The sequence below is a fragment of the Martes martes genome (genome assembly GCF_963455335.1).
Source record: "Martes martes genome assembly, chromosome: 7".
Taxonomy (NCBI): Eukaryota; Metazoa; Chordata; class Mammalia; order Carnivora; family Mustelidae; genus Martes; species Martes martes.
The window spans coordinates 1,930,204-1,947,537 of record NC_137894.1 but is presented as its reverse complement, the minus strand read 5'-3'; the positions used below and the strand labels follow the sequence as shown (position 1 = coordinate 1,947,537).

At 55.8% G+C, this 17,334-nt stretch overlaps 1 protein-coding gene and 1 long non-coding RNA gene across 3 annotated transcripts; both read left to right on the top strand.

Annotated features, from left to right (window-relative positions):
- Positions 1-207: 207 nt before the first annotated feature.
- LOC308346398 lies at positions 208-2,699 on the top strand. 2 transcript variants are annotated; one of them, XR_013967175.1, is made up of 5 exons: positions 208-685; positions 823-951; positions 1,259-1,329; positions 1,552-1,774; positions 2,129-2,699. It is a non-coding gene; the product is annotated as an uncharacterized lncRNA (long non-coding RNA). The 2 variants fall into 2 exon arrangements; XR_013967176.1 differs by having other exon boundaries at positions 2,098-2,699.
- A 2,178-nt stretch (positions 2,700-4,877) lies between these two features.
- Positions 4,878-13,353, top strand: MESD (mesoderm development LRP chaperone). The gene is made up of 3 exons (XM_080808983.1): positions 4,878-5,136; positions 10,415-10,647; positions 12,046-13,353. Exons 1-3 carry the CDS (start codon positions 4,936-4,938, stop codon positions 12,311-12,313), a joined length of 702 nt encoding a protein of 233 aa, XP_080665109.1. The 5' UTR covers positions 4,878-4,935; the 3' UTR covers positions 12,314-13,353.
- The last annotated feature ends 3,981 nt before the right edge of the window (positions 13,354-17,334 follow it).

The window sequence follows — 17,334 nt, the reverse complement described above, 5'->3', positions numbered from 1 at the left end:
GTTCACCTCATTTCTCTTCTAGCTTGTGGAGAGCCCAGGGAGATGATTTTCTGGAAACACAGATCGTGAGCTCACTGACTGTCATTGCAAATCGCTGTGCCAACAAAGGGTAGGGAATGTGTCAGACGACACAGATAAAAAAGTCCTACATTTTCTTCCTAGCAGATTCCGGTCTGATCCTCAAGGTTTCAAGGCAACTGCAGTATTAGGGATAATTGGAATGAAGTGTATTGTTCTGAGTACTTTAGTTGAAATTAGACTTCTTTCCCCTACAATGTTCAGGGGCATCCCTGTGTTTACGTGTGTCTTAGCCCTTTTAAAACACAACTGATTTGAAATTCCACTGCTTAGAAAAAACCATTAGAGACACAACTGGGCTATTTTCCTATGCAGATGTATGCATAGCTATATGATTTTAATACCGTTCTGTAACATTTTATTTAACAATTCAAACGAACATTTTTAATATGAACAGATGAACACCTGTGAATCCTAGGTAACGATTGTGATGTTTTCCGTTGCATACGTGGGCTACAGTTTGCCGTCTGTACGTGTAGGTTTTTGACAGTCTGAAGTCACTGAGCATATCAGGTCCTCCTGCTTTGTGGAAAGCAGGACATAGGATTATGACAAGGGGCGAATGAAACCATACATCTAAAGGACTCAGAGGACTTAGTGCCACATGGTAAGCACTCGATTTCATTCGCGGTACTCTTGTTTTCATGGTCTGTCTTCTTGGAGTCCGTTCTTGGAAGCAGAATTGCTAATTCCAGGGCGATCTTTCAGATTCTCCAGATCATGGACTTTTTTTTTCTTTTTTAGGATTTTGATACTTTTCACCTCATTCTCATGTACAAAAACTGTACCCCTGGGAGCGAATGGGACTGCTTATGTCCTGAGCATTGTCAACCGTGCACAGGACTTTAATTTATATTCTAGCCCAGACGGCAGGTAAACTTATGTATCTTGTTTGAATGTGCACTTCTTCGCTACCTAGTGAGGTTCTGCAGTTTTTGTTCATGTATAAGTTGGCCATGGACTGATTTTGCACAAATAAAGATACTGTGCATGGCCTTTCCTCTTCTTCTGCTGGGGCGTTCGTCTTTTTCTTGCTGAGTTATAAGCTAGTTTTGTCTCTACCCTGTTGGAGCTTAATGTACTTTTTGCCTTTTAACTTACTGTCACCGTGTTTGGCAAACACGGGTTTTAACTGTTGTCTCATTAGATGAGTCCTACTCTTCTGTTCACAAATAATCAGGTGATCAGGAATGGACTCTCACGGTAGCCTGGGGCAGTCACGTCTCTTCTGGAAATCTGGAGTTGCTGCATGTGAGTAAACTGAGGGGCCACTAAACCTCGGGAGACTCTGTTTTGCCTCTCCTTGCACTGGATTCAGAAGTAGCCAAGTGAAGGTGGTAAATAGCCATTGTCTCCCCATGTCCACTTTAGCTCCACCCCCTGGACCCTCCTCCCATCGGTCTCCATGATTCAGACTTTAAATGGTTAATGTCTGGTGCATCAGAGCCTCCAAAACCACGCTGTGTCCTTTAGGTCACAGGCGTCCCTTCTGATCGATGAGTACGTATGCCTTTCCCGCTTCTCAGCATTCCGAACATCACAACTGCCTGGTTCCCGACACTACAGGCAAGTCTTGTCGCAGCCTCCAGGCCAGGCCTCCCTGCTCTGTTGCTGAGTGCCACAAGCCAGGATAAACCCAGATTATCCAGACGGCTGGATTTTACCATCTGCAGTCGCTGAACCACTTGGAGGGGGGGTTAGTATTAAACCCCAGAGCAGTGAGAAGTTCGTGGCTTCCTTCAGCCCATGACCACGCCATGCCTCTCACTCGGGCTCCCCTCCTCTCCTGCCCTACAACAACGCCTCAGGCCTGGTCAGAGGCATGTCTCATCCCATCTGAGCACCCCTGCCTCCAGAGTCCTTTCCAGTGGCTCTTGCCCAGTTTCACGATGTGACTGGCTCAGCGATTACCCCAGTGGGTGCTACATGGAAGAAAGACACATCTTATCATCCGAGGCACCCGGGACCTCTGATGAATGATATAGTTCCAAAACCAGCATTTCCTCTTATTTAAAACAGGCATATTATTACCATCAGATCCTCCCTTCAGGTCCTGACCTCCTGGAACCCGCATGACACCACGACTGCGTATCCTTTATCTCCTCCGCGGCACCGCGAGCTCTTTCAAGTGGGGACCCTGTTACATTAATCCTTTCATCAGTGCCTCATCTGCTGGACCACAGGCCCTCGATAGATAAATTCTCACCGAGTTGAACTGAGTCAACTTCCAAACACCAAAATGGTGACAGTGAAAAATCAATCCAGATGTTTTCACATCCGTGGGTTATAAACTGAATTGATTTGTTCTTTCGATGAAAGTCAGTAGCCGTGGAATTTTTTTTATACGATCCCAAGAATTTCTGTGAAACACTAAATGACCCTCTCCTCCCCTTCCCCCCGGTATAACCAGATTCTGTGGCCCAGGACTCTCCACACTTTTGCACCTTTGCTTGGCAGCTGGCAAAATAAATGATGGGCGGGACCCCTCCCAGCAGAGCACATGACCGACCACAGCTGCTCATGTGTTTTAGCCGTGACTGAACCAGGACAGGGCTGTGAGCCACTGGGTGGAGCCGTGTGCCCTGGGGAGAAAGCTTATGACATTTCCCCTATGATTTCAGAAAAGAAAAGAAAAGGAAAAAAAAAAACAAACCCTCTTTTTCTTAGAGTCTCTGCTTCATGTCAGTAAAAAATGTCATCGTCTGTATACATAGAGACGCATGCGTGGGGACAGGCGAGGTCACCCAGCTCTGCAGCGGGACAGAATTCACACACAATTGTCCTCAGGGTGAAAGGGAGGCACAAACACGTCCACAGCCACCTCCTCTCTTCCCGTGATAACACAATCCCGTTTTTATCTGGGGTGACAATGTATACAACTAGAAGACAGTCTCCCAGCCTCCTCCCTCTCTGGAGGGCTCGGCTCTAGCCAGATACAGGCAGAACTGAGCAGGCTGCTTAAAGGAAGCGAACTCTGCAGAAAAGTGGGCTCCTTGATACCTCCCCTCCTTCCTCCTCCTCGACGCAGGGGCTCCAGTCACCATCGCGGAACTCGCAGTGAACTTGAGGATAGAAACCACCGACCTGTAGAATGGAGCAGGGTAAGGAGGAGGCTGGGTGCCAGGGGACTGAGGAGCTCCAGGACCAGCCCTCCAGGCTTCTGTTTCCAACCGCTTCTGAGAAAGAGAAATGAAACCCTGACAACAAAGCCCTCTTTCTGGTCGAAGCCCCTTTAAAAGGAGCGCGGTCTTCTGTTACATGCAGTTCACGAGTCTAATCCTAGGAAATGGGGATCTCCTCGTTTGCTAGGGCTGCCCTAAGAGTGTGGCAGAGCAGGTGGCTTCAACGACAGGACGCATCTCACTGTTCTGGAGGCTGCAAGTCCCCGACTGAGGTGTCGGCAGGGTTGGTGTCTCTGGGACCTTTCTCCTTCACGTGCATGGCCGCCTGCCCCCTGTGTCTTCCCATGTCTCTCCCCTATAGGACTGGGACCTGATCTCTTCTTGTAGAAGAGCATATTGCATGGGGACCCATCTCTGCAACCTCATTTTAACTTCGTTACTTCTTTAAAGACTCTGTGTCCAAACACAGTCACATTCTGGGGGACTGTGATTAGCACTTCAACATGGGAAATCTGGGGACGATACAATTCAGCCCGTAATAGCGTGAATAAAGAGGTTTATTGTGGCACTTTTTTTTTTTGGTAATAGCATAAACATTGGTAATAAGGGTCCATAAATGGGGGGTGTGGTAATAGGGAAATAAACTATTGGTGTATTAATAGAAAAGCGTGCTGTGCCTACTGAAGAATGAGGGAGGGAAGTTAGTTCATCGTGTCCTGCTGCTAAGTGCAAAACACTTAAGGAGCCCACATGCTTACCGGTACGGACACTCTGCCACAGACAGACATACCGAGGCAACGAAATTTGTACGAATCACGTTTCCAGTGACGTTCTGATGTTCATAAATGTATAGAAAGACGTGCACATGATAACGGAGCTGGAGTACAGTCGTGGGGGGGGGGGTGGAACGTCATGTCGAGGATCTTACAACTGCGATCGGTGATTCGTGTCTTTCTTGCATAATTCAAACTTTAAGACCAGAGAAAGCATCTCTGGTCCAGGCTCTTCTAAAATAAGACGCAAACACCCCAAAACGATCCAACCTCGAGAGGCATGAGTCGGAGCCTACAGTACTGGGTTAAAATCAGACGAAATACTGAAACTGTCTTAAATATAAAAAGTAATCTTCTGGGGGGTCCTCGCGTTCCGGAGGGGACGGTGACCCGCGAAGCCCAGCGGGACCGGCCGCAAAGCCGCGTCCAGGCGTGGCCTCCGGACGAGCCGAGCTACCTGCCGCCGCCGTCCTCGAGGGAAGCGGCGGGAGGCGGAGGGCGGCGTCCGGCACAGCGGCCGGGCTTCCCCCGAGCGCAGGCGGCTCCCGGGACCCGCACCTCCGGGTCCTCCCGCAGGCCGCACGGCGAGGCCCCGCGACGCGCTGTCCGGGGCTCCCGGAGGCCCTGGCGGGGCTGGTGGACGCGGCCTGCGCGGCACGGAGAAGAGGCCAGGCCTCCGCGAGCGGACTGGCCGGCGACCCGCGCTGACCCGGCCCGGCCAGACCCCCCCAGCCGGACCGCGCGAGGGACCCCGGGGGCGGGGCGGGGCCAAGATGGCGCGGGGGCGGGGCTTCTGGAGGCGGGTGCGAGGCGGGGCCTGGTAGGCCGGCGCGGGCCCGGGGGCGGGGCGGGAGGCGGGGCCGGGCCCGGGGGCGGGGCGGGAGGCGGGGCCGGGGGCGGGGCCGGGCCCGGGGGCGGGGCCGGCGGCGCGCGCACGCTGGTCTCCGCGGCGGCGGGCGAAGATGGCGGCCTCCGGCTGGGCGCGCGCGGCCCTGGTGCTCCTCTGCGCCTCCGACCTGCTGCTGCCGCCGCGGCCGCCCGGGGCCTCCGCTGCCGAGGACGCGGCCCGGACGCCCGGCGAGGCCAGCCCGCCTCCGCGGAAGAAGAAGGACATCCGCGACTACAACGACGCGGACATGGCGCGGCTCCTGGAGCAGTGGGAGGTCCGCGCGCGCGCACTGGGCCGACCCCGCCGCGTCCCGGGCCCGGTTCCCGCCGACCCCCGGCGCCCTCCGCCGCCCTCCGCCGCCCCGCCCGGGTGTCCCCCGGCCCCCGACGGCCCCTCTGCCCGGGCCAGGCCTCCCTGCTGGCTGCCGCGCGCGAGCCGCCGTCGCCCCCCCGCGCCCCCGCCGCCCCCCGCCTCAGGGTCCCCCCCGGACGGTCCTGCCCCTCTTCCCGGGCCGCGCCGGTGCCGGGCCGGCCCTCACGCCTCTGCCCTTCGGTACCTTCGGTGCGGGGGCCCCGCGGTCGCTGGGCCCGGCGCGTGCGGAGGGGCCCTCCCCGCTCTGCTCGGGGGTGGGGGTGGGGGGCGGGGGGCGGGGGTCATCCCAGCGTTAACCGTTGGCCCGACTTCAGGTCCGCAGACTTCGGGCTCCCACCGCCGGGTTCTCTGCGGAGAGTTGTAGCTGGGGGGGGGCTTCCTTGGGGGGCGGGGGTGGAAGCACGTGCTTTAAAGGCGCAGAGACGCGTTTGCGCTGGGGTCGGGCTCCCGACTAGCGCGCACGGGACTGTGTCACCCTTTCGGAGAAAGTTCCGCGAAGGAGAGCAGGTGCCTTTTTCCCCTGCAAAGGCGGTTGGATGGTCCCGGCCGGTTTGCGGAGCCGGTGGACTGCGGTCGGCAACGTGGGCTCTGCTCGGTGTGTCTTGGGCGAGCGCTGTTCCCTCTCCGGGCCTCGGGTCCGTATCTGCGGGATGAGGTTTCACCGGGTGACGCCTTCCCCCGGGGGTGTCTTTATTTTGTGGGTATCTCTGTGCGCCTGGTGGTGTCCGATAGAGGCTTTCGGTTTAAAATACCATCTGAGGAGCTGCGCTGGGAGAGAGCAGACTTGGACTTTCGTGTGTTATCAGCCCTGATGGCCAGATTGGGGTGGGTTTGGGTGTGCACCCGCCGACCAGGAGGGAGCTCGCGCGGCAGTTCCTTCCCCCTTTGCTCTCTTCCTTTCTGTCTCCTGTCTCTTTATGGACTTGAGCAAATGAAGGTTTTGATCCCCCATTGTAAGAACGCTACCTCTTGAAGAAATCCTACCCTGGAAATACTAAGCCTGGGCGCTAGGCAGAGGGGGTGCGGTGGAGACGAGCCAGATGTCCCACTGTCAGCAACTAGGTGACAGGACGAGTGACCCTGATACAAACTGGGAACTGTTGAGTTTTGTAAAAAGGAAGAAAGTGTCGTGGGACTTTCAAAAGGTCCCAGGGAGGAAATGGCATTTTAGATACTGGAGGAGGGCGTGGGAGCTGGGCCACAGGAGCTGAGGGTAGGGCACGAGGGAACGGGGCAGAAGGGTGCCAACGGTAATTGCCCAGGCTTTGGAATTGGACTGCGGGGTCTCAGAACACTTGTGAGATTCGCTACGGAAGAACCGGTCCGTGCTTCAGTTTCCTTATCTGCAAAATGAAGACGTTAGTTAGTCGTACCCACCCCAGAGTAGCGGGAGGATTAGCTTAAGAAAGCTGGGATAGAAGGTGGGATAGCGCAGCTCCCACAGGAAGTTGTGGGCATGTGAATCTTCTGGTAGCTTAGCTGGAAAAAGCTCTGTCCAAAGTTAAGGGTGGGAAGGTTGGTGGGGACCAGGTCGGCCTGGACCTTGAATGCTCTGGGGTCTGCACTTTGTTTAGAAGGCAATACGCCGTCACTGATGAGTTTGCAAAGCGGCATGACCCAAATACTGGGATACAGGGATGCTTACACGTGATCATCCCTACCTTTGGAGGGAAGTGTGCATTCACTCTCTTGTGTTCCCTCTGTATGCGGACATAGTTTTCTAGCTGAGAGCATAGTATCAGTGTAATTTTCTGCTGTTCATTTTTTCACTTGATAGATTGAGCATTTCCCCACGGCTACTCTTTAAAGGCTTCAGAGGATGCCCTGGAGTGGGTGTTTCCGCTGTTGGAGGTTTTCGAATAGGGGATGTCGTGGTTAGAAAAATGGGTTGGTTGGCAAAGGTTAGGATGGATGGGCAGGGAGAGAATCTGAAGGCAGAAACGACTCCTTGGTTAATGTTTACTGAGTTTTCGTTAGCTAACCGGACTGCTCGGAGCACATTCACTCATTTTAACGCTTTCACTGCCGTGCCATCCACACTGGTGAACAGAAGTGCAAATGACAGGTAGCGAGGAGGGCCTGGATTAAGCCAGAAGCTGCAGGATCGAGTGGAAGGGAGACACGTGAGAGATCGTATGCTCAGCTTGGTGGCTGGTGGGTTGTGTGACCAGGCAGGAGACCGCATGATCTGCTCAAAGCACCGGTGTTGAATCAGCTCTAAGCTTGGTAACTGTGACTCTCCCTTTCCTTAACTGTAATGCCAGAAACATCCCCCTTGGCCGGGTGCGGGATAGACCAAGTGAGCTAATGTTTGCAGACACTCCACAAACGGGAGCTCTGCCCCCACGCCCATGCCCCCCAGCTGTGATTTTTCCTGCCCCAGTGGTGAACCCTGAATCCATGCCCCAACTCTTTTCCACCAGTGGGAGAATCGGTGTGCCATGGAGAGGCCTGCCGTGCGTGTTGGGGGTGGGAATGGGGCAAGGGAACTTTTTCTGCTGTATTAGATTTAATGCTGAGTCCCAGCTGGCGTAGGAAAACCAAAGGCCGGCCATTCTCTGATGACACTTTACAGTAGGGGCAGGCTGGGGGGAGGGGTTCCGGAGCCAGCCATGTGGGCTTGCTCTTCCGTGTCACCCCCGCTGGCATGTGGCCTCGGGTCACATTTGTCTTCTCTGAGCCTCACCCACCCCATGTTCCGCGGGAGCCTTGTAGGGCCGTCCTGAAGGCTGGGCACCAGCTGCTCGGTACATGCCAGCTCGTGTTACCGTCATGGACCACGGGAGCAGGGGAAGGATCTGCCGGAAGGGGAGTCGAGCTTTGCAGTGGAGAAGTGGGGAAGCCCTTTGAAAATGCCTAGAGGCAGGGCTGGCCTGGGTCTGCGAGTGCCTGGGGTAGGGGCCTGATGGCTTCCTCAGAGAGAGAGATGGGGCAATAGGTCAGATTCCGCAGGGAAGAAGCAGCCGGACTAAGTAGAGCCGGACTGGTGGCCATGCTGGGGCGCCGTTCTACCCCCGCTTATCTTGTAATGGAGACACACATAAAGCTATAAGATGGACATTTTGCTTGAAACGGTCCGTACCCTTGCTGTACGCACTGGACTTCTGATGGCTTCGTTTTCATTAAATGCCGCCTGTGACCTACTGGGTTAATTTCCTGAGCTCTTGAGTGAAATCAGTGTGAAAAACACAAATGTCCTGGGTTCCTGAGCCAGCCAGAATCTTGAGGTGTTTTAAGGAGACCGTAACAGATGTTTCAGAGAAGTGAGAGTAGAACAAAGACGGAAACAGCCGGTGAATTTGGCGGCCAGGCAGTCCCGCCTGATTTTGTCAGTGGGATTCCCATAGGTGGTTGGAGGTGTGATTCCTGGGGCCGGCACAGGCTGTTTACTGCTTGTCTTTCTGTCATCGAATCCCCAGACTCTAGGAGGGAGATGCCGTCCCCCTCCCCATGATAGGTGAGGAAATGGATTTTCTAAGCCGTCCCAGATCCCCTCATGGGACAGCTGAGCCCCTGACTGCAGATCACCATCAGCTCACAAAGCAAAAGGAGAAAGAAAAACGGGTCAGGTGGGAGGGTCGCAGAGTTGAGGAAAGCTTGGTATGTCGTGTGCCGTCACACTGGCGGGGCCCTGGGGGTCACCTAGCTCTGTTTTTCTTTTTATAGATGAGGAAGCAGGCCCAGGGGAGTAAGGAGTCCTATGCAAGGCCAGCCAGGTGGTGAGGTGGATTAACGCTAGATTCCAAATCGAATAAATGGGGGCCGGCTCCAAGCTCTGCTGTAGAAGGCTCTTGTGCTCCCCCTTTATTAAAAATACTTTAAAAGTCCGTTATTGTTGATTTGTCAAGAGGACCATGGAAGAGTGATACAGGGACTCTGTTTCATTTTAGGTTGGTCGTTTTTCATTTTTTTTGATAACAGCTGTATGAGAGGTAATTCACTTGCCGCACAATTCAGCCATTTAAAGCGCACATTTCAGTGGTGTTTTCATAGGGTTGTGCAGCTGTCACCTGCCTCAATTTTAGAACCTTGCCATCGCCCCAGAAACAAAATCTCGCCTCACTCCCCCTCCCCCACATCTCCCAACCCTGCAGCCAGCCCCAGGCAGCCACTAATCTCTGTTCTGTTCTGGGCATCTCACCAGTGGCTTCACACACCGAGGTCTTCTGTGAGTGGCTTCTGTCACTTAGTATAGTGTTTTCGGGGACCACCTACCAGTCATTCATTTCTTTTTATGGCTGAGATTATTAGTCTTTTCTCCGAGGAACTCTGGCTTTTACATATTTTTATTTATCAGTCTGTTTACCTGCCTGCCTACCTGTGAAAAGTCACGCGTTCCCTCTGGTGCCTCCCAGTCCCAGCCTGAAGCCACAGGGAGTGCTCATCCCCCTTCCGTGCCTAGAACTCCCTTCCCCAAAGTGGAGAACGGGCTTGCCATTATCCTTAATATATTTACTTATCCAGGGGAGGAAGCCTAGAATTCTCGCACGGTAGTTTGAGGCTTGCTAGTTCACACCACTGCAAAAACCAAGCCTGTTAACTAGAACTGACTGTTTGCTCACAGTTCTTACTGTTTAGTTAACGTTGGTATACGTGGAATGCAGAATTTAAGTGTAGGGTGCTATGACGACAGGATACACCTGTGTCGTCCACGCCGCCATCAAGGTAGGGGACAATCCCGTGACCTCAGAAAGTTCCCTTGTGTCCCTTCTCAGACAGCCCGACCTCATTCTGCCTCTCAGGGGTCACCACTGTTCCTGGTTTCTGTCATCCTAGGTTAATTGTGTTTGATCTTGAACTTTAGATAACAGGCTTGTAGCACGTCTGATTTTTGTGCCTGGCATCAGTCCCTCAGTCCTGTCTTTCTTAGGTCTGGGACACATCTTCATTGCTGTGTCGCAGCTCATTGTAGGACCGAGGCAGAACGTGGTCATTTTTACACTCTGCCGTGCTGGGTAGATTCCTCCAGACGCAAAGAGCTGATAAGCCATCGTGCGGGGTCTCTGGTGACCTGGAGTGACGGGTGCTAAGTCCTGCTGGAGACTAGGGCTTCGCCTAGAGGTTGCGTGAGGGTGGGAACTGGGTTTCCTTTCTCCTGGGAGAACTTAAGTCATGCGCGTGCACCTGCCGGCCGACGAGCACGTCTGATCACGCGCGTGCTCTGTGTTCTCTTCTCGTAGAAGGATGACGACATAGAAGAAGGGGATCTCCCGGAGCACAAGAGACCCTCGGCGCCTATCGACTTCTCACAGATAGACCCGGGCAAGCCCGAGAGCATCCTGAAGATGACCAAGAAGGGGAAGACGCTCATGATGTTCGTTACCGTGTCCGGAAGCCCCACAGAGAAGGAGACGGAGGAGATCACCAGCCTCTGGCAGGGCAGTCTCTTCAATGCCAACTACGACGTGCAGAGGTAACGCCCCGGCAGGCCGGCTGGGGACACGGCAGGCCACGCCGGGCCTCCTCCTGCGGCCGCAGCGGCGCGTCCTTCCTGGCGGTCCTCGCCTCGCGCCCTGGGCCTCTCCGGTCTCCGATTTCCTCCTAACGTGTATTTCTTTCTCTCTCTTTTTTTTTAGAAGAGCGTTTATTGTTGGTCACAGCCAGCAAGCTTTTTTTTTTACTGTCTCCTTTGATCTTCAAGTTTTCTTTCTCTTTGTATCTTTAACTTTCTTGTGGTCGGAGTGGAGCGGACACACGATGTCACGCGAGTGTCAGGTGCCCGGCCTGGCGCTTCAGCAGCCGCGTGCTTTGCCCCTGCGGGGGTGGCTCCCGGCTGTCACCACCCAGCTCTGTGACAGGGCCACGGCCCCTGCTGTGCCTTTGTCCCCGGGACGGTGGCGTTAACTGTTCCTTTATCTGAGCGAGGTGGAGCAGGTTAGCGACAAGGGGCAGATGCGTCACGGCCTGACCATGTGCCCCCGGGGTCCCTCCGCGGGGGCGCGTCCACACTCAGGCTGGGAGCCGACGGCTGGAGGAAGGTAAAGGGTGCGGTGCTCGCAGCCCAGCGTGGCCCTCAGCGCAGTGCTGAGGATTTGCCTTTTTCCTCCCCAGTAACGGCCCTGAAATTCAGGGTCTTCCCGTGTCCTGGTTTCGGAGAGAAGAGCAGTGAGAAAATAGGAAGGAGCACTTAGTGCCCCAAGGGCGTGGTGCTCTTGGCGGCGTGACCAGCTGCGAGGGGAGCAGGTGAACGGTCAGAGCCCTCCGGGGGGCAGGGTGCGGCCCCTTGGGGATGAGGCCTTTGTGCCCCTGGCCACACTGGGGGGCCGCCTAGGCCTCTATCGTCTCCTCTTCGCCCCTGAGGACCTGCTGAGTGCTGGCCTATGTGTGACCCGCCGGGCACGGGATCCCTGTCCAGTGACCGAGTGTGTCTCCTAGCCTTCGTGGCTCCCTTACCGCGACCCAGTGTAAGCCCGTGGTTTTCAGGCTTTGTCTGCAGAAGGCTTTGGGCAGAGGAAACCTTCACTGGGTGCCTCAGGACACAGAACAGATTCAAGGGGTAGCCGCCTCCCGCAGCCCCGGGGTGTCCCCCCAGACCCCTCACCGACGCTGTCTCAGCGCGGGTGTCCACACCACGAACAGCCGGGTTCTGTGTGTTTGGGGTTTGAGCTGACGCGTGAAACCCTTCAGTCAGCGAGTGCTTTTGACCCTTAATGTCAGTACCTACTTGGCTTTGAAAACGACAGGTTTCTCCTCTGTATTTTTGTTGGATTTTTGGGGGGATTATTTTTTCTGGTTACGTGCCACAGAGCAGCTCTGCCCGTGAACGCTTTACTGGTGTGTTCTGACCATACGCTCGCATGTCTCTGTCAAGGTTCATCGTGGGATCAGACCGCGCCATCTTCATGCTTCGTGACGGGAGCTATGCCTGGGAGATCAAGGACTTTCTGGTCAGCCAGGACAGGTGCGCCGACGTCACCCTGGAGGGGCAGGTGTACCCTGGCAGAGGTGGGGGAAGCAAAGAGAAGAATAAAACAAAGCAAGAGAAGGGCAAGAAGAAGCAGGAGGGGGACCCGAAGTCTCGGGCCACCAAGGCTGCAAAGGAAGACAGTCGAGCTGGGAGTGAGAGGGAGGAGCTATGAGCGGCCGCCGCGGCCCCTTCGGAGGAGCCCCCGGGACGGGCACGCAGCTCCCCGGGCGGGGTGGGCACAGGCACCCCTCGCCGGGGGAATCCTGCTCTCTTCTAGAAAGGCTGTGCCCATAGGACCAGTTTGTGGTCCACGTGGGAAGAACTGTTTGAACAGCTTCAAGAGAGAAGACGGGGTCTTGTCATTCACGTTGGACAGTGACACATTCGCGTTTACCATAAAGTCACTGTACGTGGAAGCCTGACTTGCTTTTCCCATTTCGGTATGGGGGTGTCGCTGACTCCTGCGGCCACGCTCCCGTCACCACGCCGGCCCTGGCCCACAGGCATGCGGGTCTGTGCCTCCTTCCTTTCTGTTCACCGGGGCCACCGCATGCTGACCAGACAGACGCGGACTCGGCGGGACCGGGCTCTTCGGGCCGCACACGTGGCCTTCGGGACTGTCGTCCAGCCCTCCACGCACTCGGGGGTCTGACTGTGCGGTGGGACGGCAGGATGTCTGACCCCCCACCTCAGTGCAGAGGACGTCATGTGATCGTCCTTTACTTTGAATCCCGTGGGGGTTGTCAGTACGTGTGTGGGTTTACGCAGTCCATCTGGGTCTGGGTTGTGTCTCCTGTCCTGTGTGGGCCTTGCGCGTGCCACGTCACGGGACGGGGCTGAGGGTGGGTGGTGGGAGTCAGCAGGTGGGACGGGAGACTCCGTGACCTCATTCATCTCTGCCCGCTCTTTGATGAAGTGCCTCAACTTGCCGCGTCCTGTGCTGATGGGACGCGCCACCCGCTCCTGCCGGGTGCGGCTGTGCGTGCGTCAGGCCGGCAGGATTTAGCTGCCGGTGTCATTGGTGAGAACTAAAATTACTTGTACAGGACTTCCGTTGTGACTTTAACAAATCAAAAATAGCACATGTGCGTGGTTCCAAATGTGACTGAAGGAAGGTACAAAGTGACAAGTTCGTGCCTACCCCTGCCACTGCCTCCTCTCAGGGGAAGCTCCTGTTAAGTTGTTTCTAAGAAAAAAGAAGTTTGCTCAGCATCTTGTAGTGACGTGTTCCTTCCGGCTGCCGTGTCCCCTGACTGGGCAGTCTTCGGGTTCTCTGGGCTGAAGCACGCCGTCTGGCTCCGCAGGTCTGTGCCGCGGCCGGATGGTCACCCCGCCTCCACCTGCCCTCCCGGCCGGCCTGAAGGCGTCAGGCCCAGTCAGAGCTAATCTCCGGGTCCGTGCGTGCGAGCCCCCTTGGGAGGAGGGCTTCCTTGCGTCTCCCACACCTCGAGCGGGGTGAGGGGGGCCGGTGCACAGGGCTGGAGCTGCAGCCACCGGGCCTCGTCCCGACAAGGGCTGTCTGAGCTCCTGAGTGCAGCCCCGGTGGCCCTCTGCCAGCTCTCGGTGCTCTCTGGCCGAGACAGCAACTGTGGTGGTTGGATGGCAGTTTCAGCCGGACGCGGGGAGTGTACCTGCACACTGCGCTAAAGTGGCCTGTGTTTCCTTGGGGTCTTTCCACGTCAGGATGTCCTAACCTCACTGCTCCCCGTGCAACGTGCAGCCACGTCAGCCAGTGCTTGGAGCGTCTGGGAACGTGCTGGGCACGTCTGGGCGCCAGGGACAGTGTAGATGCAGCCCCCGCTGTCCTGAAACGTGATGACCCGGTGGGGGAAGACAAGTACTCAGAAAGGGCAACTGTTCGATGCAAGAGGTGCGCGGTGCCGGGAGGTGGGGTGGAGGCAGAGGAACCGTCTGCAAGGGCCCTGTGGTTAGGAGCAGAGGAGGGATGGAGGGAAGCCAAGAGGAGTCGGGCATAGTGCAGCACCCCCGTAAAGAGGGAAGAGGTACGCGGTCTGGCGGGAATCTGGGATGCCCTGAGGAGTTTTGAGCTGCGTTGGGGTGAGCATGAGACCATCCCGTCTGTACGTGGCTGTTCTGAAGTACTGACTGCGGGGGGCCCCCAGCGGGTGTGTGGGGCAAGCTGGGGAGTATTGCAGGGGCTCCAGTCACAGCTGCAGGTGGCCCCAGTGGGCAGGTGGCGGTGAGGGGTGACCCCCCTCCCCCGTTGGCCTGCACACTGCCTACCTGGGGACCCTTGCATTCTCCGGGTTTTTCCTTAGCACGTGGAGCTGCTGGAATTTCTCGGTGAACTTTGATGCTTATCTGAAGGGCGAATCCCTAGCAGTGGAATTGCTGGAGGAAACCAGACGGAACATTCTGGTCTGTTCTCCCGAGCAGTTTAGTTCATGCAGCTCTCCGCTCCTCGCTCCTCCTCGCTGCTGGGCAGTGTGCCAGGTGGGGTCGGAGATCAGACCCTGCAGCCCCGTTGGCGGCCCCATACAGCTGGAGGCACCAGGCGGCCACACCTGTGCCCCTGTCCCCCCAGCCCACGCCGACGGGCGAGCTGGGGAACCTCCGAACACTTCCGGCCCCAGCCTCCACGATGTCCCTGCTGTGAACTGTCCGGCCCGGCCGACCTGCAAACTCACCGGCGCTGGGCGGGGGCAGTCCGGAACATCTACGGATCCTGCTGATGTGAGTTAAATTTTGTCGAAAACAAAGTCAGTGGGACTTTCTGACTTTCTGAGGGGCGGTCCTGTCTTGATCTAAGACACCTGCGTGGTAGCCTTTGACTGTGGCCTAGGAGACAGGAGAGCGCCATTAGGTAGACCGCCTTGCTCCCTTCGTCCTCACGCCCGCTGGGTTCTCATGGTTATTCTCTGGTTTTTGGTACTTCTGGTGCTCTCCTTTACATATTATGTTAAATCTTTTGCCTTTTTTTAAAAATATTTTATTAAAAAATAGAGAGATCACAGAGAGAGAGATCACAAGTAGGCAGAGGCAGGCAGAGAGAGGCGGGGGGAAGCAGGCTCCCCGCAGAGCAGAGAGCCTGATGCGGGGCTCAATCCCAGGACCCTGGGATCATAACCTGAGCCGAAGGCAGAGTCTTAACCCCTGAGCCCCCAAGGCGCCCCTAATCTCTTGCTTTCTTAATTACCAACTTCAGTAGTGAGTACGGACCCTAATCAAGGCAGGGAGTTCACAGACCTTCCCCTACCGCCCGATTCTTGTGAACCGTGTGCTGCGTGTACTGGTCCAAGACCAGCCGCTCTTTCTCCTGAATAATAACTGCTTTTTCTCTCCGCTCCCTGGGGCTTCCTCCTCAGTGCGGACATTCAGTAACCTTGCTAGGAAGTGTGAGTGTTGATCTTTCTTTCCTTCTTTCTTTTCTTTTCTTTTCTTTCTTTTTCTTTCTTTCTTTCTTTCTTTCTTTCTTAACTCTCGTAAAAGATGGTGTGTTATTTTCCATCGCAGATTCAGGGATTTTCTTTCTTATCGGTTTGGAAACTTGCGTTGGGGTTTTGGGCACCTGTTTTTTTTTCTTAGTTCTGATGTGAGGCTTTTTGTTTCTTTTGTTTTAACTTCATTCTGTTTTTCATCTCAGCTGTTTTTATTAAAATTCAAGGTTTCATTAAGTTTTATGAACTCAAAGTCCAAATGGAGAATCTCCCCTTTGGGTTATATTTCTTCCCCCCAGAATGGACTGTTTTCTGGAATCGCCAGTCTCTTTCTTCTTTTGTTGTTGTTTCGTAATTGCCAAATGTGTGGATGGCCGCCAGGTCATTGTTTCCCCTCTCGCTCATGCTTCGTGGACACAGCGTCTCCCAGACCTTGGCCCGCAGCATCTGTTTTGGGTGGGTTCCGCCTCCCCTTGCTCCTGATCTGAGTGTTGTTTTGTTTCGCTGGAGCTGTGGTCCAAGGACGTGGGGTACCGTCCCCCAGCTTTTCCACAGCCGAGTGGGACCGGCAGGGTCCTAGGCCTGTGTTCTGGCTCGACAGGTGCGCTCTGCGCTCTTGTGGTTTCTACCCAGTGTCCTGGATCCGCGGCTCCTCCCCACGGTGGCGGGAGGGGGTGACCCCCATTCCAGGAAGCCACTCGACGCATCTTTGGAGAGTTTCTCGCACTAGCCATGGACCTTGGACCGTCGGCGCCTCTCCGGGAGGGTCTGAGCGGAGCGCTCTTTGCCTCGCTCCTCTGTGCACACCCCGTCTTCTCCTGCAGCCTACAGAACGTGGGGTGCTGCCGTGGGCCAGGGCAGGACGAGGGCGTGGGGAGGGCACTTGCTGCAGACACACGGCGGAAGGGTGTCACACAGCCAGCAACCAGCATCAGTGATATTTTAATGCTCTCTATAAAAAATACGGTTAATGTAAAAAAAAACAAAAACAAAAAAAAACTAACCCTGACAACAGCGGATTGCATGAGAGATGGAACGGGACAGAGCAGGGAGGAGGGTGGACGGTGCAGCCCCTGGGGACAGGCGTGGGGTCGACTTGTTTCTCTCAGAGCAGCAGACTGATTCCGCGTCCTCTGTTTTCAGGGTTCGTATTCCCTGACTTCCCCGGCTCTTGCTTCCAGAGGAGGAACTGAAATCCTCACTTTTACTGAGATAACATGACAGCAATGTTAAGAAATTCATCCACCAACACAGCAGCGGAGCGCTCGAAGCTCCTGTCAGCTGACCCCGTGTCCTTCAGAGCGAGATCGCTGCCCTTTCTGTCCCTGCAGAAAGCCTGCTCCCTCTCCGCTCGTGCCACATGCTGTCTGTCTGTCTGTCGTAACGCAGGCTCCACACACCAGGCGGTTAGCGGTCATGGCCATGAGCCCGGACGTCCCCAGTGAGCCGGCAGGCGAGTCGCAGAGAGCGGAGCCGCCAGACCGAAGGTGTCCAAACCTCTCTCGGTGAAGTTTGTAGGTTTGCCCTGAGTTTCTCACTTCCTGGGTCTTGCTTAGGCTGACGCTAGAGCCTGACGGCTCTGGATCCTGACAATCAACTTCCCACCGGAGCCAGTTTGCTGAGGTTTCCGCCGCAGGGCTCGCCAGCCCCGGGCCCATCCCCTCGTCTGATTCTCCAATGCCGCGCGTCCAGAGGGGATAGAGCCAAGCACGATGGGGAGCCCCGGCCCCAGGCGGTAGCGGTGCTCCCCGTGTCTCGCCGCCGTTCTTTCCAGACACTCACAAGCGCACATCGG